We start from the raw sequence: 23,878 nt of genomic DNA on the forward strand, positions 1-23,878 counted from the left end.
TCCATTATAGTAGTGACCCAGCAGACTGTTCGTTGCTCATAAATCGAAAGGCGTTTCTTTATTGAATCTTGAGACGCCAACTATCGATGTCACCATCGATAGTGGTTGAACCACTATCAGTGTTATGCATTTCTGTAAATATTTAACATAAACATTTCGCAGTCGGACGAAAATGTTAGAAAAAATCTTACAAGCTTTTCGTCCAATTACTTACGTTGGTTAGAAATTATCTGTCTCACCCTATATTTAGTGGTTTAACACTATCATATATGTACAAGTATTATAAACCAATTTTTTTTAAGAACTTAATTTACGTCCGAAAATTCAATATAAAAAAATTTATGAAGTTAGTCTGATTTCGTTATTTTTATTATCTACTTGTGCTAAACAAGAAAACTTCAAAAGAAATATCAATGGAAAATTGCAGAAGTGCACAATTGAAGCGAAATGAGCTCTAAATCTGCAATATCCGGTAATTGGAATAATTTATTTTTATTCGTGCAATTTTTTTTTTTCATTTTTTTAAAGCGCATTCCCCCCACTTATCTATTGGAAGACAAAAGAAATTGCTGCGTCATCGCAGAAACAAAGAAAAAATTTTGTTCGCTTTCTCACAAGACTCTAGAAAACTAGACTACAGACTAGGCAATCAAAATACATGCTATATACATACGAGAAAAGTATGTATGCGCGTGTGTATGTGAACCATGCACATAGTTTGTTCCGATTTAGGGAACTGCCAAAGACAAACAATGGCGATTTCAGACAGTTTTCCGGCTTTTCCAGCCATTGCTATGCGCAGCACGTTGAGGGTAGCTCAAAGCACAAAGCCACCGTAGCCGACACCTCAGGCAAAAAGTAAAACGTTAAAAAAAATATATTCGTTTTAAGCAACACAACATTTTTTTGTTATTTTTAAATCTTTTTAATCTAAAGACGCTGAGTTTGTTCATCAATGTCGAGTGCGTGTCATCACCCGAAGCGCTTTGTTTCAAATAGTTACAATTAGTAGGTATAAAAGCCAAGATGGCCAGCATTTTATTAGGTAGTTGTATTGAAGCTGGGCATTTTAACAATTATTTACATTTGCTTTCTATTTTTTTGTATCATTTAGTTGGCCAAGCGCCAAAATCGCCCCAAGGCAATACCGAAAACCATCAACAGTCACGCCTCAATCTCGGCCATATGCTGCTGCTGCTGGCTAACAGCTAGAAGAGCTTTTGATTGTGTCATTCCATGAAAAGAAAATTGCAAACTGATAAGGCAAACCTTCTCAAGGTAAATAATGCGCTAAATGCTGTTTATAAATAAAAATATTTAAATATAAACACTTCATACAGATATAAGTTAGTTGTCTACCAATTAGTTGCCAATTCTATCAAGAGCAGCCCAGAAGATATTAGTAGGTTTAATTATGTGTATCTCTAAAAACGCAAATGTCAAATGATGATTAAATTCACCAATTAATTTCAACTGTCAAAAAAACAACATATAAAAAAACAACACTCAAAGTCCGCAAATTTGGCATTTATCTTGGAATTGGATTTGAAAAAAGAACCAACAAGATCTGTAATTTGCATAACTAATACAATACAATACTGCATTCTACTGCAATAACTGAGGTTTTCCTTCACTTAAATGTCAGAATATAGTGATTAGTTTCTGAGTCTTCTTTATGTGGAGTGAATGTGAGTTTTAAATCTCGAGCTTGAAATTTTTGAGCTGATTTATCTTTAGACTTCTCGTTTAGGAGCAAAAGCCGAACATTAGAACGTTTTTGTTCTTTGATGAATATAAGCAACTCTTTAACGCTATAGCTTTAGTTCTGTAAAAACTTCGGTCAAATATATTAGGAATATATTCTCCACGTCGGAAAAGCAGAAAGATTTAAAAAGTCAGAATGATAAAATACTTAATTGCCTCCACTTTTCGAAATAACTTCGGCAAAGCGGTCAGGCCTTGAACAAACTTTACCAGTCCGTTTTTCAATTTGAGCCCATTCTTCAACAATACAATTGCTGTAGACTTTGCTTGAAAGTAATCCCCAAACATTGCGATTGTTGCGTTATCTAGTTGATAAATCCATTTATTCTCCCAATGGCTATCTCCAAACTATATAAAACCCTGCATAAGGCCTATATACATAACGGAGTTCATTCGAAATGACACAAAGCATTTATATAGGTGACCTTGCGTGAGCACAAAGACGACGAGCAAAGGAATTGCGCTCATGGTGTAAATATCGGTGGCCCAAAATTTATACTTTTCGGTTAATGTCACACGATCTGCTTTGTGCCTGGACCATTTTTGTATATTTAATGCTGTCACCTGCTGTCAAAACTTGTTGAATACGACGGTGAATGATGTTTAGAGACAGTTTAGCTTTAAAATCTCGCGAGCTTATCACTGTATTACAAGCTAAATGCTTAATATTAACGGACGTATTGATTCGCTCAGACAACATAAGAGGGCGTCTTTTTTTTAACAGTTTTTTTCTATGCCTCCCGCAAATGTATAATTTTTTGCAGAGAAATAGACAATTCTACTCCCTTTCCCATAAATATGATTTTTAAGTGTTGAATAATTACATATGCAATTGAACATAAATATAAGAAATACTTGGTACCCTAACTATGAAAATTGCTTATACCAATATTTTTTCATTGAGGTATATGTAAACTTGTATTATTGTAAAATCTTAACTTATGTACATATATTAGATTTTGAGTAATTTTCGAATAATGAAATTACATTTGTATGTACACATATTGAGCTTAATTTGCAAACTGCGTCTATGTTCAGCATACAATCAGTTTTCGTTTATTTTTGTCGTGGTTGCCTGCGATTACGATCAACAGCCACATAATCTGTCTAATATGCTTTAAATGAAATATAATTTATTCATGTTTAAGTGTTTTTTAATACGCACTTTGTGGTCTCCCCAAGTAATCCCGGAAAGGATAAATGATATATGAATATGTGCATGTATATAAATATACAACTAAATTTGTAGTTTCAGGAGAAGGAGGCGTGGCAGATTCCATAAAGTATATATATTCTTGATCAGCAAGGCAAACTGTGTCGTTTGTTTCTCATCAACTATAAGAGCTAGAGCAACCAAATTTTGTATGTAGATTATCCTATACCCGTGCTTAATCGCTTTTATTTTATTTATTTATTGGCGACGTAGTCAGCAGCGTCTTGTTTGATTTTATTTTGTAGACTAATGCCAGTTATAAATTTGTTAAGTAAATAAATTCGTCATTGGAAGTCATTTCTGACGTAGTAGTATTGTTTAAAATGCTGCCAAAATACAATTAAATGTTTGAAGTCTTTCACATATTAACAGCTGTTCTTTTAAGGATACTTTTTTCTATTATTAATAATCTTACAATTAGTTTTCAAATTTCGTAAGGCCACAGATTCATTCTGTAATTAAATACAAACAGCGTAAACTTCGACAACAGGCACATGCTAGATTTTTTATTTATTTCCATGAGTAATACATTGTTTATAAATAATTTAATCAATTAATCAAAATGTGTCGGAACACGCTTTTAAAAACGAGAAAGAAAAGTGGAACAAACAACAATTGGCAGCAAATATTGTATAAGCCTTACATAGAACAAATAAGAATTCCGAGAAAGAGAAACAGAGTGAAGGGAATTGGAAATTATAATGATAATTTCAGAAAGAAAATAAAACATAATTAAGACGATAAAAACAATCAAAACAACAACAACAACAACAACAACAACACACACACACATACAGAAGCACTGAAAAGGAATCTAAAAGTAAACTACGAGCACCGACTACCTGCACAACAAAAACAATAACAAGAGAAGCAGGGGGCCAAAGAAGCAGAGAGAAAAACCGGTATCACAAACAAAGCAAAGCAAAGAAGACAAACCAAGATGAAAGTATGCATGCATTAAACAGTGAAACGTCGATATGTTGAAATCTTACAAGCACACATTCATATTTGCATATGTATATACATTTATGTGTAAACATGTATGGGTATGGGTGCATTATTATTATTATTATTTTTAGCATTATTATTGTTGTCTATATTATTATTGTTGTCTATATTAATATATCGTCTATTTTACTGTATGCGTTATTTTTTTGTACATGTGTGACTGCCCTCCATAAAAAAACAAAGCAAAAACTGAAAAAATGCAACAATGTGGAAAAGACGACACAAACGAAAAGAAAAGCATAAGAAAAATGCACTCTGACAGGTTTAAGCGAAACGGGCGACGAAAATAAAATGAAAACGGGAGCTAAATTGGCGTCGCCTTCAGCCTTCAGCGTGGCATGCAACAAGCTGCAGTGCACACGCATACATATGCACAAACATACATGTATACTTATGTACATACTTGATTGAAATTTTTACCCATTAGCGCAAATATTTAAATCATTTTATTTGTTGTCGGCCGCATTTCAAATTACTTAGCAAAACAAAAACAAAATTCACTCTCGTGCCTTCTCACTCTTCCACGCACAAAGCCATTCGCGGCACACACACAAAGACACGGCATGCACAGAACGGTAATTTTGTTATTGGCTTGTTGCTCAATTTGTTGTTTCACTTTATTATTTTATTATTTTGCGTTACTCACCTTGCAAAATGGCGTAGACCTTAAAGTTATGGTTTTAAATGTTGGACTAATTTTCATTTGTTTATGCTAAAGATATTCATGTATGTATATACGTACACACAAATATATTTATGTATGCGTGTATTTTGATTGCGGAATAAGTGAAGCAATAACAAAGCAACACAAACTCACAAACACATGTTCACTACACACTAATGCACTGTGATCGTCTTCACTTTAGCACTGCAATATACATACATATGTATACACATACATACGTTTTATTAACTTTTGGAATTATCTCAGACTTTTTTGTTGCTATTACAAGCGATTTCTATTTCCAAGACGTACGTATTTGCCTTTGCAAGCAATGGCTAATTTACTACACCGGCCCTAAACAATTTTTAAATTATTCCACTTTGTTATTATTGATAGAAGCACATATAGTTTGGGGACGGCACGAAAATGTAATGCTTAAATATTTGTTTACAGCAATTCGCGGTTCACTTGCACGGCCGTTTCGACTTTTAATAACCGCACTCGCGACACACGCACGTAACGTCAGTACGCTCCAACGACAGTTTTCGGAATGAGCGGAAAAATAAAGGAAACCGAAAATCAACGAACGAGAGAGCACACTTAACGAAGACCCAAGCAATTGAGCGTGGGCGGTGGGGAAACAATTTCGACTGTAGTGGCAACTACGAGCTCTGTTATCTCTGCAACGGCGACTGTTAATACAAGCAAATGAATAAAACTAAAACAAGAATAATAACAATGAAAAGTTTTCGGCAATAATGAACAGAAACATCAATATTTGTTCACTTAATACGCATTAATATTCCAATACAGAAACTTGTATAAATTATACGCATATTTTTACTACTGCTAACTTCAAATTTATCAAATACATTTTAATCGATGACTAACAATGTTAATGTTAGCATAAAAAAAACTTTCTGGCAGCATTACAACTTAAAAACAGCTGAGCAAGTGTTTTTTTTTTATCATTTAACCGTTTTCTTAAAATTGACTTATCCATTGAAAATTTACTATGTCAGATGGGGAAGATTACATGTCTGACAAATTTTTGGCTGGGTAAACTATTAGTTTTTGTTATAGATTACATCAACAATTAGCTATATTAGTTTGCAGGAGACACGTCCCAGTTTGGTAAATAATCGTGCCAGGAAACGTCAATTGGAGTTGGAAGCCAAGCAGGCTGATCAAAAAAAACGCGAATCTACCTCATCGTCCAATATTAACAATGAACGGCTACAAAACTTCCTAAGTCAGCCAATTCCAGCGGATAACAAAGGCTTTCAACTACTGGCGAAAATGGGGTACAAACCAGGTACTGGATTGGGCAAACAAAAAGACGCGCGAACGGAACCCATAAATATAAGTATAAAAAACAACCGTAGTGGGCTTGGTCGCGAAGCAGTCTTAGCTGAACTGACAACCAAGCGACATGAGTTGCGACGTGCGCAACTGCTGGCCAAGGCAGGTATTGAATCCAGTGAAGAGATTAGCGTTGAGGCATATAGGAGACGAGCAACACAAAAAGCTGAGGAACGCAAGCAGCAATATGATGTAAAACACTGTCAGCAAACTTGTGAATCACTAGATTTAGCTGCAGATGTACAAGAACCAGAGCTAGAGTTTTTCTGGCCACCTAAGCTACTGGCCAACAGCTCTTCTGAGCTGACTGATGATACCGCAAAGAATAAAACAGATTTGGAAGAACAGGAAGAGCCTTCACAGGAGTATAATGCATGCGAGCAGCTGGAGCTGCTGACTACATATTTGCGTACCGCGTACAGATTTTGTTATTGGTGTGGCACGCGTTATGAAAGCACCTCGGACATGGAAGCCAGCTGTCCCGGCTTGAAGAAGGATGATCACTGATTTAAAATACGTGCACATTATATACATATTTATATATTACAATACAAATTAGTTACAAAACACATTTATGTATAACGGTGTACAAGATTGAATTGGAATTGTGGAGAGAATCATACTCGTCCCTCAAGCTTATGTATCAGATCATGCGTTTGCTCGATGACGCTATAGATGAACGGCCGCTCCATAGGGTCTATACGTAGCATATATTTTATCAGTTCATGCATGTCCTGTGAATAATGAAAAAGTTTATATTTATAAATTATATTGTAGCACATTATTGTATTAAGAAATATGCATATACTCGTATTAGCAAATATGTTAGTAATATATTGGGATTTCAATTAAATCAATTACCATTCAGAAATCTTAAAAAACTTTGGATTGGTTTAATATGTATGAAATCAAATCGTAATCAGTTTTCGGAATCCCTTATTTATAGTCCCAGATATTTAGCTGTGTTGTTGTAGTCGGCTTACCTCTGTGTAGATTGAATCTTCAGGAATGTTTGCATTCCCGCTAAGTACTGCCAAAGCAACGCTATCGCCACGCTCGTAGATGGGATCGAATGGACTGTTAAAAAAGCACATGGCATACAAGACACAACCCAGACTCTGTAGAGAAAATACATTTCATTGACTCAGTTCGAGCAGGAAGCCTCAGAATTAGGAATCTCACCCAGATATCTGTACGCTCGTCGATGGTGCAATAGGTTTTAACCGTAAACAGCTCTGGAGCCCGATAAACAATGGAGCTTCGCTCCTCGGCCTCATCCTGCAGCCGCTGTGCATCGGATTGACCGCAGATTTGCATACGTGCCTCTGTCATAGAGCCCAAATCCACAATGATAGGCTCAAACGAATCCGAAAGGCAGATGTTGGCAGTCTTTAGATCACGATGTGCCAGTGGTACAGGTTTCGACTCATGTATCGCTCTGAGTCCCTCGCAGATGCCTAAAAATATTTGCAGAATCTGCGCCTCAGGCATGTGATCTTGTTTGCGCGCCCGCAGCTGCAAGTGATCTGCCAGAGAGCCATGCTTATAGTAAGGCAACACTATAAACAAAATGCTTGTTGTGTTGATAACAATATCGGCCTGTCCTTTTAGCTCGTAGTCCACAATGCTGATGACATGGGGCGATTCAATTTTTCGATAATTTTCAATTTCACGTAGTGCAATATTTTGATCATCCAAGCTGTGGCATGTAATGCGCTTAATCGCATAACTGCGATGCGTAATACCATTCTCTGCCAGGTCAATCAGACTGAAACCACTGTAAATAATGTGATGTAGTTTAGATTAGATAGGACAACTTCATTAATAAATATTCCAGTTAACTAGAACTATTGTGTCTTTACCCTTGCGCCAGTCGCTCTCGCACTGTGTAGCGGCAGCCATTGATATGTAGTGTCTCTTTACTGCAAAAACAGCCACGTTTTATAATCAGCGCCCAACCGATGCTGTGCATTTCGCTTTCTCTACTTAAAAATTTACAAAAACGTACAAACTGTAAGCTTAACAACTAACTAAACTACAACAGCATTAATAGGCATTAATGTTAAAATAAAAAAGTAAATCGCTGTAACATAGGACAGCTGCGATCTGGCAACACCATCGCCAGTCGCTGTTATCATACTGCATGCGTTTCTTAAGCAATTCTGTTTATTTATTTTACTTCTATAAATGACAATAACAACGAATGAGGCTTGGCAAGACTTAATTGGTATTAATGCCGATCCGCCGAATATGCGCGATAAGTGCGAACAGTGCAAGTGAGCTGTAATTTGTTTGTACTTATACTTAGTGATCTTAAAGTGGTGTTTGTTTACTTTTTTCAGACGACCAGTGGTGGTTTGCTGGTGCTCCGCTCTACCGCAGCCGCCAATAGCAACAGCCTCACAAATTGTGATACTGCAACATCCTGCTGAAGAGAAGCGCTCTCTACGCACCGCTCTAATGCTGCAGCTTGGCCTGGAGTCCGGCAAGTGCCTTGTCTACAAGGGCAAGCGATTTCCGAATGCGCGCAACCAAGCCGCCCTCCAGAAACTATTTGACTCGTCACAGACGCTACTTCTGTATCCCAGCAAGGACTCAGTGCCATTGGAGCAAATTGATCGCAGTGCTGGTCCGTACACCTTGGTGCTTATCAATGGCACTTGGCCACAGGCGAAGGCAATCTATGCCAGCAGTTCGGCCTTGCATCGTCTGCGTCAGGTTAAGCTTATATCGGTTGGCATCAGTGACTATATAATACGCACCCAACCCACAGAAGGCTGTCTTAGCACGCTGGAGACGGCGGCAAAATGCCTGGCCGTCCTGGAATCCCAGCCTGAGCTGCGTGAGCGACTGGTTCGTCCATTACATGCGCTCTGCAAATATCAGCTAGACAACGGTGCTGTGGAACATCAGTCTAAGGAGTTTCTGCTAAAAAACAATCAATACCCCAAGTCAATTGGCAAGCGTCTGGGACGCCTGCTCAATACTGTCTGCGGCAGTGCAAACAGCTCAGAGGAGCAGCAAACTATAAAACAGCAATGCTGATAAATGTAAACCATCAATTAGTTTAAATGCCATGCTCAATGAATATGTATATCGTATATTGTGTGTAAGCTATTACTATTTGCATTTAAACGTGTAGAAATTTATTTGTATTTTATATTTTAATTTAAACCATGGGCTTATTCCTTGCATCCGTTAGGGCTCGCATCATAGCACACTGGGTAATGGTATAGGCTCTTATACAAGCATTTGTCTCGTTCTCTGCAAGATAGTGTGTTTTAGCTTACATATAATAACTGAGTTTTAATGTAATCAATAATTTCTATTATTATTATTATATTATATGAAATAATCATTTGTAAAATATTTCCGGAAGTAATTTTGATTATATTATGTTAAAATTCTTTTTGTAAGCAATGAGAAGGCTTATTTTAGTGAAATTGCTTATTTTATTCCATTGGAGTGCTTTGAGTTTGTATGAATTCAGAAAATTGCGCTCTAACGTTTTTAACTATACCAAAATTATTTGTAGTTAGTTGATTTTATGGTATACTCTTTAGCTAATGACATAATAAGCTGAAATAAAAAATGTACGTTTAACATAGAGATTAAATATACTCACTGCCCTGCCCTTCGCAGTACTCTATAGAGTCGCCTGTTGCCGGCCACATATACTTCCGCACAAGATCACCATTCAGTTTGAAATTATCCAATATGCCAGCTTTTTCAAAGAAGCATCGAAAGTAGCACTACATTGAAAAATAAACGAAGTAAGCTCATTTTTATACACCTCATAAGGTATATTGTCGATTGGCCACATAAAATACAATCTAAACATTCACAATATTTAAGGCATAGGTTATTTCCTAAAATTTTTTGATTGATCGGATAAACAGTATCGGATATATACAATATACGATGAGAGCAAAATTATTATACATTGAGAGTGCTGTGCTCCACTGTAACACTTGTTTTTTTTATAACTTTAACAAACTGATTTATTTAATCTTAAAAAAAACCATTGAAACTTGTCAGAAGATGCAAGATGATACTCCTACCTTGCTGGTTAAGTCCTTTTCATCTAGCAACTTGCCCGTGGTATTGAACTGAAGCACATGTGCTGTAAGAAGTTAGCAAATCATATAGTAACATATCTATCTTATTCTAGATCCTGCCTGGACTCACACATGGGTGTTATAAAACTGGAATTACATTCGCGTAGAACCTCATCAAAATCTACATAATTAGCAGCTCTAGAAGAAACTGTTGTGGTTGATATATCATCCACATCGCCATCGAAGCTGTCATAACTTATGATGAATATATCACCATTATCCTTAGCACGATCCCCTGAGGAACTAACAAGTCCGGAGCTTAGGCACAGCAGTGCAAATATGTACAAGGAAGCTTTTAACTTGGATAACATTTTTTCAACAGTCAAAATAACTGTAGTTACTTAAATGAGACACCCGAGCATTTTATATGTTATACGAGCAGCAACTAAAAAAAAATTATTTGATTATGGCTGGCATTGCACGCAAAGTACAGTTAGCCAAGAATTGTGAATATGCCGTGACTCCAAATTGGGCAATGCAACACAATAGATAATGGAAACTGTATGCTGAGCTGAATATTTTGAGGAAGAGATCTAAATAATTGGCAACAAAAAGTTGAAACGAGTTTGTTTCAGCCAAAAAAAAAATAAAAGCATTTAATTTACAAAGATGTAATAAATTATCTATTTTTAATTTAAAATAATTTGATTTGCTAACAATAATGTTTAAAATGATGTTCAAATGTGTGTGACAACATTATTTAATTGGTTTTTTATGCTAATTAGTCAAATAATGCGAATTGACTATTAATACTTGTTTTTGTATATACATATCTATATATATATTCGAGTTTTTGCAATAATCATTGGTTAGTTCTTAATATGAGAAATACAATATATTCCTTATGTTATAGAAAAACATGGATGTTTGGATATATATCCACATATTTATGTATATATTTTTTTAGATGTGCACGTAGTCAAAAAAATATTTTTTAAAATAATGTCTTATGTGCTCATTATTGCCTTTATGCAAGAAAATAATGCATTAAATGTAGATTTTTTCTTAGACCTGGTCATAAAATATATACTGAGTGGTCATAAAATATATATGTATATTCTTGATCATGATGACGAGCTGAGCCATGTCTGTCTATCTGCACGAAGACCTCGATTTAAGTAAATACTTATAATAACTAGGTCAGGGTACTTAGGTTCGTGTATATCCTTATCAAATCGTGTTTATTTCAGAAATTTGATTTGATTATTCATTTCAGCACTTTACTCTCGAAAACTTTTTAAAACAAAAACAAAATACAAATTAGAAGAGAGCACACAACAATTAATAATATGTATCCAATAGTATGATCCATTTATAAATCTTTCTTCAGTAATGCAAAAAATGTTTTGGAAAAGCTCCTTTGCTCCTGTTTAGAAAATGTTGGGAGCTATAATAAAAAATATGGTAAGTAGGCTTAAAAACTGTATAACGTCCGGTTGTATCACAGGCCATCATAGCATTAACCTAGTTTCTGCACTAGAGATGCATGTCAGAGATAGAAATTTAGAGATTTTCGACCTTACAATTACAAATTTAGAATACTCTAGAATCTTATTAAAAGGAAGTCGAAATTCTTAGTATATGTGTCGTCACAACGAAAAATGAGTGTTTATCACGTTGCACATTGGGATCGTCCGGCTCCGGATGTAGGTCTTAAGCTCCAATAAATTTAACATCAGATGCGCAGATTATCAGCAGCAATAATGAAAATCGTGACATCTTCTGGAAGTGCCTTAGAAGTGCCATACACTATTATAAGCCGTATGCAGACGTGTGATAGGGCATCGCTTATATAGTAGCAGTCAACTCCCAGACTAATAGCACTATTCTACAAAATAAAATGCACAACGTTCTAACTAAATAGCCACTTTAATCGAACAATAAATACATGCAATCGCAATATTCTCATTCATATTTATATTGCATAATATTAAAAATAAGAGATATTTAAATGACCATTAATCGAAATCTAAGCAAATTAAGTTGTTATTGCTTTGTGGGCTGTTGTGTAAAAAAGCGTTTACAAAAATATTGGCTTAAATAGAATACAAGTTGAATTAATGAGTCTCGAGGGAGTAGAACAGATCGCGCAACGAGGTCAGTGCTTAGAGTGAAAATTATAATACAGGTTTTAAATAGAAAATAGTAAAGATAGTTTACCCAATTTTACTTGCTTGGTAGTTTTTTCTTATCTTTCTTTTTTGTTTTTGTTAAATTTTAAATTACTCTATGCAGCGTCCACGTTGCATCCACACGTCAGACCTTGGCGCCCCAGGCACGCTTCAACAGATACGCGCCTTTCTCCGCAATCATGACAGCTGGCGCATGTGTGTTGCCTGACGTTACCCTGGGCATAATGCTTGTGTCCATAACACGCAATCCCCGCAGGCCATGGACTCGCAGTTCGTGATTAACCACCGCCATGGGATCCTGCAGCGGACCCATTTTACATGAGCCAGCCTGATGATTTTCCGGTCCGGTATTCTGGCGCACGGCACACTCCCAGTAGGTATCGCTGCCAAACGTATGCGACTCACAGCCCTTGACCACGGTCTTGTCCAGGCGCATGCCATACTGCTTTAGCGGTGAGGTCTGCGATAGTCGAATGGCAAATTTAATACCATCTACCAAAGTCTTGACATCGTGCTCATCCGTTAGATAGTTGGCGAATATGCGTGGCGGATCAAGCGGATCGGCTGAACGCAGCGTAATGGAGCCCCGTGATCTGGGATTAAGCACAGCGGGAAAGATTTGTATTGAGCGAGAATTGTTCGACAAGAGCTCGCCGACTTGTCCAGTGCGTGCACAGCTGGCCAAGTAGCCGCCAAAGTAGAGCTGCAAATCAGGCAGATCTGGTCGCTGTGCCCAGCGTGATGATATCTTGGCTGTGACATCCGAGATTCCAGTGCCAGACATGAGACCATCACGGAACAGCAAATACTCCATAGCGGTGGCCCAATTAAGCGGAGCTGTGTCCGCATCGTCTATGAAGAAGTTGGTAAAGAAGGCCACATGGTTGTGTAGATTCTTGCCCACGCCGGGCAAATGATGCACGGAGCGCACATTCACTTGCTTCAGCTCCTCCTTGGGACCCACTCCGCTGAGCAGCAGCAACTGTGGCGAATTGACGGCACCTGCACTCAGCACCACCTCTTTCTTGACCATTATCTTGCGTGTGCTACCAAACTGGTCGCTTACCTCCACGCCCAGCACGTTCTTCGTATGGGGATGTATTAGCACCTTGGTCACTGTCGTGTTTAGAAGTATATGCAAATTATTGCGCATGCGCGCTGGACGCAGGAAGGCTCGTGCCGAGCTGTAGCGAATTCCATTCCTTGCCGTCATTTGAGCGATCATAAAGCCCGTGGAGTTCTGTCCATTGAGATCCTGCACCGAATAGCCCAGCTCCTCACCAGCCTTCAGTATGGCATATGATAAAGGTGGATTATAAGGGAATTTTCCCACTGGCATCAGTCCACCCTTGGCATGATATTCTGAGCCCACAGCGTCCAGCTCCAGATTATCCTCCGATTTCTTGAAGAACGGCAGCACGTCGTTGTACGACCATCCTGGATTTCCATTAGCTGCCCAATTATCGTAATCTTCGCGATTGCCGCGTATGTACATCATGCCATTCATCACCGATGTGCCACCAAGCACTTTACCGCGGGGCCAATAGCATCGCTGCTCCATCGAGGATAGACAGGCCATGGGCTCTGGCTCAGTATTGTAACGATAGTCGATATCACTGCCAATAAAGTTTAAAAACATGGATGGTATCTGCGCGCCAACAGGCTCATCGCCACCTGTAAGATGAAAATATTCAATTATTGTAAGGAGTACAACATCGTATAATTTTACCCAAGTTAACGTAAGTCCCATTTCGTACAAAATGGATCCGGGTAAACAATTTTGTTCTAGAAAAAATTGCTTTAATACATGTACATGGGACAAAGCAATCTTATGGAGATACACAATAAATGAGTATAGGTTCAATTGGTTCATTTCAAAAAAATTTCAGAATTCTATTTTAAACCCCATTAAGTATATATTTGTCGATATGACATATCGATTTGATAAGTAAAAAAATGTACAAAATGGTACTGCTAAATCGCAAAATTTGGAAATTATCTACCATAGAAACCATGGTTCTCAAATGAATCTTGGTTCTGCGCAACTTAAATTACATAACAAATCAACCAACCCTAATAGCCAGGTCTATCTGTGTGTATGAACACTAAAATTCCAGCAGCTATAAGCGCTAGAGACAAAAAGCTTATCAAGTTTATTGTAAATTATTGGTATCTGTCCCCTTCTGCTACAAAACAAGAAGCGCGCACTATTGAATTTTTTTTTATCTGTATTTGACATTTGTTTTTCGATATTGAAATTGATATTGTTATGTAAGTATTTTAAAGTTTCAGGAATCATGTAGCTAAAAATCATTTAATTCATATACATATTACATAAAAAGTTTGTAGTCTAGATCTTAAATTGCAGCATTTCACTGTGGATACCGTGAGTTCAATTCTCGTCATCTTTGTTTTATACACTTTGATATTTTTATAATAAATGGAAAAGGGTATCAGATATAATTAGAGTAGAGTCAGTTCTCGGCAATTTAAGCAATAAAATGTTTCATGACATTTGCTGACCGCAATTGTAAATTCTTTATAATTTGTTGGCAAATTTTACGTTTGTGACCCAAGACATTAAAGACATCAATTAATTAAGTCAATTTAAATAAGTTTCATTGATTGTTTAACCTCATCGTGAGAGCCAAATGACCGTAAGCTTCCTAAAGAATATTAAAAGTAAACAACAATGCAATGACAAAATCAATCTGGAACAATGAAGTTGCAACAAAAGTCTAATGGCTTAGCAATCGGTTACTTATTGGTTAATAACTTGTTTTACGGCATTTTATATAAAGACTAGAGACACAATAACCGAAACAGAGCAGAGAGGCGGTTATTTGAATATGCAATTAGGACTTGACATCTGACAATATGTTACTTCGCTTGAATTTGTTTGACTGAACCAAAAATTTAAACAAAACATGAAAAAAATTCAAAGCTTTATATATGAGTATGTATATATACTATAAAAAACACACAAAAAAAGCTTCTCAAAATGTATTGCAGTTACATAAATATTTTATAAAATATTTTCTCTGATTATAATGACTTTGCATATCAGTTCAATGTCTTTCAGGCGTAAGACTCTGTTGCCAATACCAAAAGACTAAGAACACAAACGCGTCGCAATATGCAGAAACTGCTTCAACTGTTGGCAAGCAATTATAAGCTTTTTAATAGCAAACGTTGACCTCTTGTCAAAACATATTCGGTCACAATTAATAAATTTTCATCTTTTATTATTAAGCTTTAACCAAAACGTGAAGATCTCAAAAGTGTCAAACAAGCCGAGACAAGATTCACTTAATGACTTAATAAGCACTCAGCTAATTTAAGACATAAGTACATGTCTACACGTTAATTAATTGCCAAAGCTTATTGCACTTGAGCCATTGTTAGATCGCCAGCACCAACGCAAACGCGTTGCTAACTACTTTTGCTTAAAAAATAATAATAATAATTGTTGCAACATTTTAATTATAAAAGGGTTGCCGCTGGTGACAATAACCTTAAAAGCAACTCAAGCAGTACCTAGCACCAGTGATAAGCAAAAGTTAATGTATGCTCTGAAGGTTGCTACGTTAACTGATTTTTGTCCATAAGGAATGCTGATTGTCCAAGCTTACAAAGTCAAGTCTGTACCAACATTTAATTCCTATGAACAAATTAATTAATCAAAGTCAAAGGATACATATCTTAAGATATTGTAGAACATTTAAGCTGAGCTGTTGAGCAATGTGCATAATATGAAATATGTAGTGTATACTGAGTAGATAATATCAATCAAAATATTTTGCATTATTAACTAATAATAATAATGAAAATTTAACAAATGTATAAGATCTTATCAATAGGTCATGCTCCTCAATAAAAGCAATTGAGAACGGCACGCGATCAAAAGTACGGTTAAGGCTCATAATATAATATTTAATTGTTCGACATTCAATATTTATTGATAAAAGTGAATGCCCTGCATTGAAAATTATAATCAAAATGGTTCGAACACGCTCATTAAACTCATTAAGTATGTGCATCTAAAATGATTTAAAAATTACTCCTGAGCGATAATAAACAAAATGAAATATTGCTAATTAATGCATGCAGCAACTCATTGAAGCGATCGAACATCAAGAGCAAATCCGATCTGCATGGGAGCAGAAGGGGAGCCTTTAGCTGAGTGTAATGTGGAAGGGAGGACGCATGGTGTGGCACTAGCTCATGTACTTTACATAATGTTCAAGGCAATTCTGGTTGTTGCTTGATGTTGCCATTGCTCAAGTGGCATTTGTAATTGTTGTGTTACCTGTTGCGGTTAAGCTTCAATTACTTCTATACAAAACAAATGCACATAACGTGCGTCTAATTGCCCAAAGCGCTCAACATGATTCCAGCAACATGTTGCACATACAAGGCGCAACATGGAATGACCAGTCTAATTTAGTAGGGGGACGTAGTCATTTGTTTAAGCAGCTGACAAATACTATTGTTTATCACTTACCGGCTTCAATGAGCAGTACTTTCCATTGCGGTACCTCTGATAATCGTGAAGCGACCACAGCGCCCGCTGATCCGCCACCAACTACAATGAAATCGTATTCGTAGTCCGGCTCCGAGCGAAACTGCAAGTGTTAAGCAGCTGTACTTGACTCTAAGCCTTAAAATCATTTGTCCAACTTACACGTGAGCTGGCACGTCCGCAGGGATCTTCCAGATCGCATTGGGAACGTATGAATACTTCAAGCAGGCCCATGAATAGCATAAACGCGCTACCACCACAGGTGGAGGCGAGGGTGGGGCCGGTGGGTACGCCTACCAAACAATCACAGGCTGATGTGCTGGCGGACATGGTGAATGCTGCTGCTTACTGCAGAGAAGAAAACAAACAATAGCCAAAATCATTAAACAGCAGAAAAAAATAAAAGACTTAAGCAGCGAACTTTTGAAATTTTAAATCACAATCATATATATAGTTATACAATTTTGTATTCTCGACCTTGCAACAGCAAGCCATGGCAAAAATCTAAATATCCAGCTGCGTACTGGGAGGCGTTGCCTGCCAAACGCACGCAAATTGAAACCTAAACAATAATTGTGCCGTTACCCAAATTACCAGCGGCATCTTTGGTAATTACAAAGGCCAACAATAGACAAAAGTCTTGGCCCATCATAACTGTCTTGAAGTTGTCTGTTGTGCTATCTTTTTTGGATTTAATTTCGTCTGCAGAGTTTCGCATGACCTTAGCACAGAGTTGACTCTGCTTTGAGTGTTGGCTGTATTTATAATAAAATTTCAAAACACCACCTAAAACAGTAGCAGGCCGATTGTTAAAAAACAATTGTTTTGATAACGATTGGCCCATAACCATGCTTTTTCTCAACTGCACGAGTCACAAGTTCATTTTTAAATTAAGTTGCGTTCTAACTAGACTTGGCCAATTGTTTTAATTAGCCAAATATCTTTTACATTTTAGTTGCCTACAATAAATAACTCAATTTGTTAACAGCTCTATACACATTTTCGGACAATCAATTACATAGATTTGTATGTGTATACATTGCATTGACCTCAATTAAGCTTAACTTAGATGCAGCAATCAAATCGCAATTTGCTATTCTCAAGCCCAAAACAAAAACTAACTGAAATAAAGCTTTGTAAATGGTTTCAAGCCGTGTAGATCACTTTAAGCAATTGCTACAGTGTGCGTTCGACTCGGCACATTTGACATTTCAAACACGATTTTTGGTGTGCACTGTTTTGGCCTCAGCCTGTGTCTCTGTCTTGGCCTGGGCCTCATGCAAACCCAGCGGCAAAGTTGAAGGATGCCGCGAAAGTAAAGCAAAGTGTATGCAGCGAGCGTGAAAAGTCGAAAAACGAGGCAGTTGACCTCGCAACAAGTTTTTCCAGCGAACCAAGAAACTAAGAAAAGCAAAACAAAATGCGTGCAGATATCGTGTGCAGCTAAATCCATACAAAATAAAAAACATAAAACAAACACTTAAAAGTTGCTTCGAACTGTTTGTATCGGTATATAGTAAGTGCATACCAGTCATTTGTACATATAAAAAGTGTAGGATAAAACTTGTTTAGCTTTTGCAACGTGTGAGACCTTTAGCATTGGATGATGTTCTAAGTAATAAATTAAAAAATGTTCCATATACATGTGTGTATTGTCTAATTAAGCATGCTGATGTCTTCGCTTTTATTGTTTTTAAAGACCAACTGGAGTCCAGAGTCATTCCATGTGGTACTCTTTTATACCGAATTATTATCTGCTCAGCATTTTTTCTTACTATGACAATAAAGAAGCAAATCAAAGAATATCACACTTCGTTTAACACTTCACGCTTGCTTTGCAGACAACTCAGTGAAGCTATCAGGGAACTCCAAAATTTGTTCGTGGTCGCGGTTCCAACATACGTGGTTATTACCACTCAATTATGAGGGTGTCTAATGTGGTGTGCACTCATGCGATTCACCTTTTCGATTAGACGAGTATGAACTTATCATTATTATTATTGTTGCTGCAGGTTGTTGTAGCTGTTGTCGCTCTGTGGCTTGCATTGTGTCTTTCGTTTGCATGATATATTCATTGATATTGTTGGCATTGTCTTCATTGGCGTTGCGTTTGAAGGTTTCTTTTAGCTGTCAGTCCATCTTGCAGTCAGTAACTAACTGAGTGAGTGAGTTAGTCAGTCAGACAGTCGGACAGTCAGCCAACAACTGTTGGTAGCTTCGTCTCGTGCGCTTTGAAACGTTCCGTTGCGTTCCGGTGTGAACAATTTGAAAGAAAAATAGATTCCTACCTGTCATATGTATTTAGATATGCGTCTTTATTGTAAATAATATACCTTTACACTTTTTGTTGGTGGGAATTAAGCATTTATTAGAATAATAACAACAAGCTAGCGAAATGCGTGCCATGACAATGGCGTCAGCTTAAGTCGTGTGAGATTATTGCATAACTTGTTAAAGCTCAGGGTTTTCAACTATAAGAAAGTCACAATTTTCAATTGACACACTGCCTAAAAATGAGCTCTAAGCCAAGCAAACAAAGACAATTAAGACTTTTCAGATACTTGATACTATGACGACCAACTAAAAATCGTAGCCAATTCGGGCCTCGCCATATTATGTGGTAAGTTGTGGTTATTCATTTTAGCAATATGACTCAACTTGAAACTAGTCAGTCAACTTTATTAACTAGCAAAGATTATTTGTTTAAATGAGAATGGCAAGTACGTATTTATATAAAACTTTATATAGGTTACATGTAAAAAAAAATTCAACTTAGCTCTGCTTGACAATAAAAAACATAAATTTATTTAAAATCAAAATTTTAATTTATTTAAATTTAGATTTTAAATAAATTAATGTTTTCTATTGTCAAGCGGAGCTAAGTTGAACTTATATTCTTACGTACGTAACTACATACAAATGGACGTTTATTTGCTTTATCAACTGAAAGGTGTTGCTGCCGTGTGCGGATGCTGAAGCGGATCTATAAATCAGCTGCAATCGGTAGTTGGCTAAATGTAATGCAAACATTGGCTTGCTGCAGTCACAGGTATTGATAACTAAGCTTGCCACAGGTAAGTCGAGTGGCAACTTTGTTTATATAGATCGCCGGCGCTAACCATTAGAAATTGGCCAAGAAATCAAACAGTGTGGCGGTAATAACGGCAACAACATTGCTAACAACAATAACATCAGCAGCAGCAGCAGCACCAACAGCAGTGGCAAATGCATTCGCAATTTAGAGGAAGCAGCCTCGCAATGTCTGGCCGACTTGGGCAACATATATGTGCATACATATATGTATCTCAGCATATGTATCTGTAGCTCTATCTGCCGCTGTATCTGAATCTCAAGCTGTGTTGCTCTGTCTCTCTTCAGTTTGGTCGCCGGTGCGCCGGTCTCATGGCTTAACTTCCTATTTTCACTTTCATACTTGTGCGCCTATGGTGGGCAAAAGAAATGCAACAACAGCAACACCAACATCAACATCTGTGACGACAGCTAACTAAAGTGCTGCCATAACTGCAAGCGAAACATTTGCCTCGTGTGGTTGTCTTTTCTGTTTTTGAGTTTAAAATGCTTTAATGCTTTTGAATATTTCGCATTGTCAATGTGTAAATGTTGTTTTTTATTATGGTTTTCATGAGAATTTGCCAATTGTTTAATATGGCTGTGTTATTGCTAATTTTTGTTGTCACACGTATCAGACAATCGCTGAAAGCTTACTAGTCAATAATGCATTTTATAAGAGACCGAACCTTTAGTGCTTAATTAATAATCTTTGGATTTTTTATTTATGCAATTACAAAAGGCAAGTGCTTAACTTCTTATCAAGATATTAACTTTATTGCTTAATTATACATTCAGCTAGAATTTCCCGGTAATGCTGGAGTTTCCAACAATTTAACAATTTGCGATTTAGCAACGGAAATACCAATTCATCAAATTTCTACAAGTGAACAAACTATTTGAAGAAAACCAAACTCAAATCTAAAAACGTGCATGGCCAACTAGCAAAAATCTTGGTTTTACATAATTTATTTAAATTTGTGCTATGTTGCACGAACTACGTGATTGAATATTTGCAACAATTTTGCTACTTTGCATTTTCACCCAACATAAAGGAAAAAGAAAAGCATTAAAACAAAAGCCCAAAGTGCTACAAATTTTCAGCGCATTTTTCAGTTGCTGCAATTGCGCGCTGCAACAAAACAAAAATCATGTAATACCCTTGGCTGCCCATAGCAAGGCCCCGCTGGGCTGGTGTTGCCAATTACGTTGCCAACAATCAGCAGCAGCAGTAGCAGTGACAGCGACAGCAGAGGCAGCAACAACAATAGCACTGTGACCACAATTAAGTTTAAAGTGAAATTCTGCAATAGTTGGCTCATCATCAACAGCGACAATCAAAGACCAGAGAGCCTAAGATGAGCTCTTTGCCTTTGATTGATCGCTGGTTACGTTAGGTAAATGCAAATGCAAAAATAAAAACAAAAGCAAATCTAAGCCCAACTTTACATAGATGCAGCCACAATAGCAATATGTTGCTAACGTTGCTGGCGGATCCAAAAGTGGGCAGCTCAGGAGCTGCCTGTCAACCAGGCTTACCAAGAGGCATTGGCTTCATTATTTCTGCCATTGCAATGGCCAGTCAGTAACAACACCTTTAGTTTCATTGCTAAATGACTGTAGCTGTTGCTGTAGTTGATGTTTAGCTCAAATTTCTCACGCTTGTCACTAGGACTACTGCAAATGTGTTTAGTATGTCGAAGAGGTGGAGAGACATTGATGTGTGTGTCCAGCGATGTTTACGTTGCTTAAAGGAAAGACTCCGAAGAAAACAGCGATGTTTATTTAAGTCTTCATTGAGACCCTTGTTTTTATTTATAAATAAAAACATTTAGTTACAAGCTTATAATTGTGTTTTAATTTAGGAATCTCCGTTTTTGGATTATTTTCAAAGATTTCAATGTTTGATTTTCAATTATTTCTATAGTGGCTTTGAATGTTTCATAATTGGACTATAGTTACTTTTTTTTTTATTATATATATATTTTTTTTTATAAAAAAAAAATGCAAATTAAATAAAAAATTAAGCCTTCAAAAATGGAAATCTAATATCTCGAAATGCGAACCACTTACTCAATTTACGATAGAACAAATATCTCAACAATCGAGCTCTTAATCTTTGACCAAAGATGAGGGGACACACTGTATTTATCATAATTGGACTTTATTTTATTCAAATCTATCAACTTTCTAATAAATATGCGATTAATTTCAAAAGAACTCTTCAGTTTCCACAACGCCAGTGCTTTCATTGCCATGGCTTTATGGTCTTATGTGACCCAAAAATATTTTTAATTTTATTACCACTGTAGCTTCAGACAGTGCCACTTAAAAGGAGTAGATCTGCTGTAACGAATTGTAAGCAAATAAGGCAAAAACGAACATCATTTAAATGCCAAATGGCAAATGTAAAGAATACAAAAAGAGTAAAGGCAAGTAAAAGGCAGCGAAGCGATCAAGCCGAATGAATGAATGGGTCTCATTCCTACAGAAAAAAGGGAGCAACAACAATGAAAACCATTAACAAGCTGCAAAAAAGTCAATCGATGTTTGGGCCCCAAGTAGTAACGCGGCAAAAAAAACTCCTATGCAAACAACAACAATGCGCTATAGCAATAGATACTTGTAGTACAGTCAAGCTTCCAATAACACATTGAGGAGTTACAAATGTTACCTGTCGTTGACATTTTGACATGACTACGAGACGAGGCTTGTGTTCTTAGAGTGTGTGGGTGTGTATGTATGGACATGCGAAAGAAAGCGGCTTGGGTGTGTGTCGGTCAAAGCACTCGTATTTGAATAAATTCCATGATGATATACATATTTAGCAACAAAAAAAAAATATATATATATATATATATTTAATAAAGCAAAATGAATTGATATTTATTGTGAGCAAATTTGACCTCAATAATAACTGATTGATCATCATCGCGCACGCTTGCTCAGATCTCATTAAAAATAAATAAATGGGCACATTTATACATTAATTGCTTTCCAACGCGTTTGAAAGAAAGAAATTTGCGTTAAGTATAAAATTGAATATGCTTTAAAATTTTAAGATTTGAAGTTGTTCAGCGGGTATTCAAATGCAGTCAAGCTTCCGTTAATAAGCACAAAATAAAAAAAACCCTGCTAATTTCCCTCAGTGAATCGAGTCAATACAACTTTTCTTCGGTTATTTTCATCAGTTCTGCAGACAATCAAATACCGTTTAGTACACCATTAGTAAACGTTTGCGGTACAGAACACAATTCCAGCAAAAAAGCTAAAATTAGAAGCACGTCGTAGAACACATTATGGGTAAAAATAAATCTTGAATGTGCCAACAACTGATCGAGTTCACAACGGTTTTATGTCTTTTTTAGAATGTAACAACAAAAGCTGCTGCGAAAAACACAATGGCTTAAGCCAATGTACTAGGCACCAGCATTTGTGCCTTCTTCCAAGTGTGGCTTTTAGTTGGCGCAAATACAAAATAGCAATTCCAAAAACTTACGCGAACGCTTACTAGTTTGAGTTGTCCAGTTGTTGGTTAGTTTCCTTTTTGTTCGCTATCAAAAGGCAATTCGCTGAGAAATAGCTCCTTAAATGGTTGTGGAGAATCCACAAAAATTGCACAACGCAGTGAAGATACTCAAAATGTATTTTAAACAATTTGCAATTTATGCAACTGTCGTTATTTTTTGAGGCTTGGGTTTTTTTTTAGTTTTCTGTAAAAGCACAGTAGTACACGCGCGAGCAGTAATATTATATTATTCACTTTCTGATTCTTTTTTTTTATGAAATTTTCGAACTGCGTGTTATCGCAGACCATTGCCGACTCAGCGTCTGGCGTTTGAGCGCGAATCTTTTTAAACTCCGCAAGTCACAGCGTGCAACAAAGCAAAAGCTTTGGCTGGCAAGCAATTCAACTCTGTGAACCACTAGTTCAAGCTTTAAGCTTTATTAAAGCGCGTGAGCGCAAATCAGTGTGAGTGCACTGATGAATTAAAGCTAACAAGCTTTTTCCCATGCAAAAGCTTT

The 23,878-nt window shown here is 36.8% G+C and overlaps 5 protein-coding genes across 8 annotated transcripts; 2 read left to right on the forward strand and 3 right to left on the reverse strand.

Annotated features, from left to right (window-relative positions):
• Positions 1–5,615: 5,615 nt before the first annotated feature.
• Positions 5,616–6,612, forward strand: LOC108604411 (G patch domain-containing protein 11). Its single transcript, XM_017993878.2, has 2 exons — positions 5,616–5,708; positions 5,759–6,612. The coding sequence occupies exons 1-2, from the start codon at positions 5,665–5,667 to the stop codon at positions 6,516–6,518; spliced, it is 804 nt and encodes a 267-aa protein (XP_017849367.1). The 5' UTR covers positions 5,616–5,664; the 3' UTR covers positions 6,519–6,612.
• On the reverse strand, positions 6,534–8,073 carry LOC108604410 (serine/threonine-protein kinase 16). Its single transcript, XM_017993877.2, has 4 exons — positions 7,874–8,073; positions 7,194–7,788; positions 6,995–7,129; positions 6,534–6,745 (listed from the first exon to the last, which is right to left on the reverse strand). The coding sequence occupies exons 1-4, from the start codon at positions 7,981–7,983 to the stop codon at positions 6,629–6,631; spliced, it is 957 nt and encodes a 318-aa protein (XP_017849366.1). The 5' UTR covers positions 7,984–8,073; the 3' UTR covers positions 6,534–6,628.
• A 57-nt stretch (positions 8,074–8,130) lies between these two features.
• LOC108604413 (DTW domain-containing protein 2) lies at positions 8,131–10,287 on the forward strand. Of its 2 annotated transcripts, XM_017993879.1 has the most exons (3): positions 8,131–8,287; positions 8,354–9,120; positions 10,183–10,287. In XM_017993879.1, exons 1-2 carry the CDS (start codon positions 8,199–8,201, stop codon positions 9,054–9,056), a joined length of 792 nt encoding a protein of 263 aa, XP_017849368.1. In that variant the 5' UTR covers positions 8,131–8,198; the 3' UTR covers positions 9,057–9,120; positions 10,183–10,287. The 2 variants fall into 2 exon arrangements, 1 of the variants encoding a protein (XP_017849368.1); XR_001915348.1 differs by lacking the exons at positions 8,131–8,287; positions 8,354–9,120 and adding an exon at positions 9,795–10,112.
• On the reverse strand, positions 9,063–10,716 carry LOC108604414 (general odorant-binding protein 84a). The gene is made up of 4 exons (XM_017993880.1): positions 10,200–10,716; positions 10,073–10,134; positions 9,637–9,763; positions 9,063–9,275 (listed from the first exon to the last, which is right to left on the reverse strand). Exons 1-4 carry the CDS (start codon positions 10,438–10,440, stop codon positions 9,181–9,183), a joined length of 525 nt encoding a protein of 174 aa, XP_017849369.1. The 5' UTR covers positions 10,441–10,716; the 3' UTR covers positions 9,063–9,180.
• Positions 10,717–12,063: 1,347 nt separating this feature from the next.
• On the reverse strand, positions 12,064–23,665 carry LOC108604785 (glucose dehydrogenase [FAD, quinone]). 3 transcript variants are annotated; one of them, XM_017994383.1, is made up of 4 exons: positions 23,352–23,665; positions 16,946–17,131; positions 16,766–16,886; positions 12,064–13,935 (listed from the first exon to the last, which is right to left on the reverse strand). In XM_017994383.1, the coding sequence occupies exons 2-4, from the start codon at positions 17,111–17,113 to the stop codon at positions 12,347–12,349; spliced, it is 1,878 nt and encodes a 625-aa protein (XP_017849872.1). In that variant the 5' UTR covers positions 17,114–17,131; positions 23,352–23,665; the 3' UTR covers positions 12,064–12,346. The 3 variants fall into 3 exon arrangements, with proteins under 3 accessions (XP_017849872.1, XP_017849873.1, XP_017849874.1); XM_017994384.1 differs by having other exon boundaries at positions 12,347–13,935; positions 23,364–23,665; XM_017994385.1 differs by having other exon boundaries at positions 12,386–13,935.
• Positions 23,666–23,878: the final 213 nt, after the last annotated feature.

Source organism: Drosophila busckii, unplaced genomic scaffold, assembly GCF_011750605.1.
Source record: "Drosophila busckii strain San Diego stock center, stock number 13000-0081.31 unplaced genomic scaffold, ASM1175060v1 hic_scaffold_55, whole genome shotgun sequence".
In the NCBI taxonomy this organism is placed as follows: Eukaryota; Metazoa; Arthropoda; class Insecta; order Diptera; family Drosophilidae; genus Drosophila; species Drosophila busckii.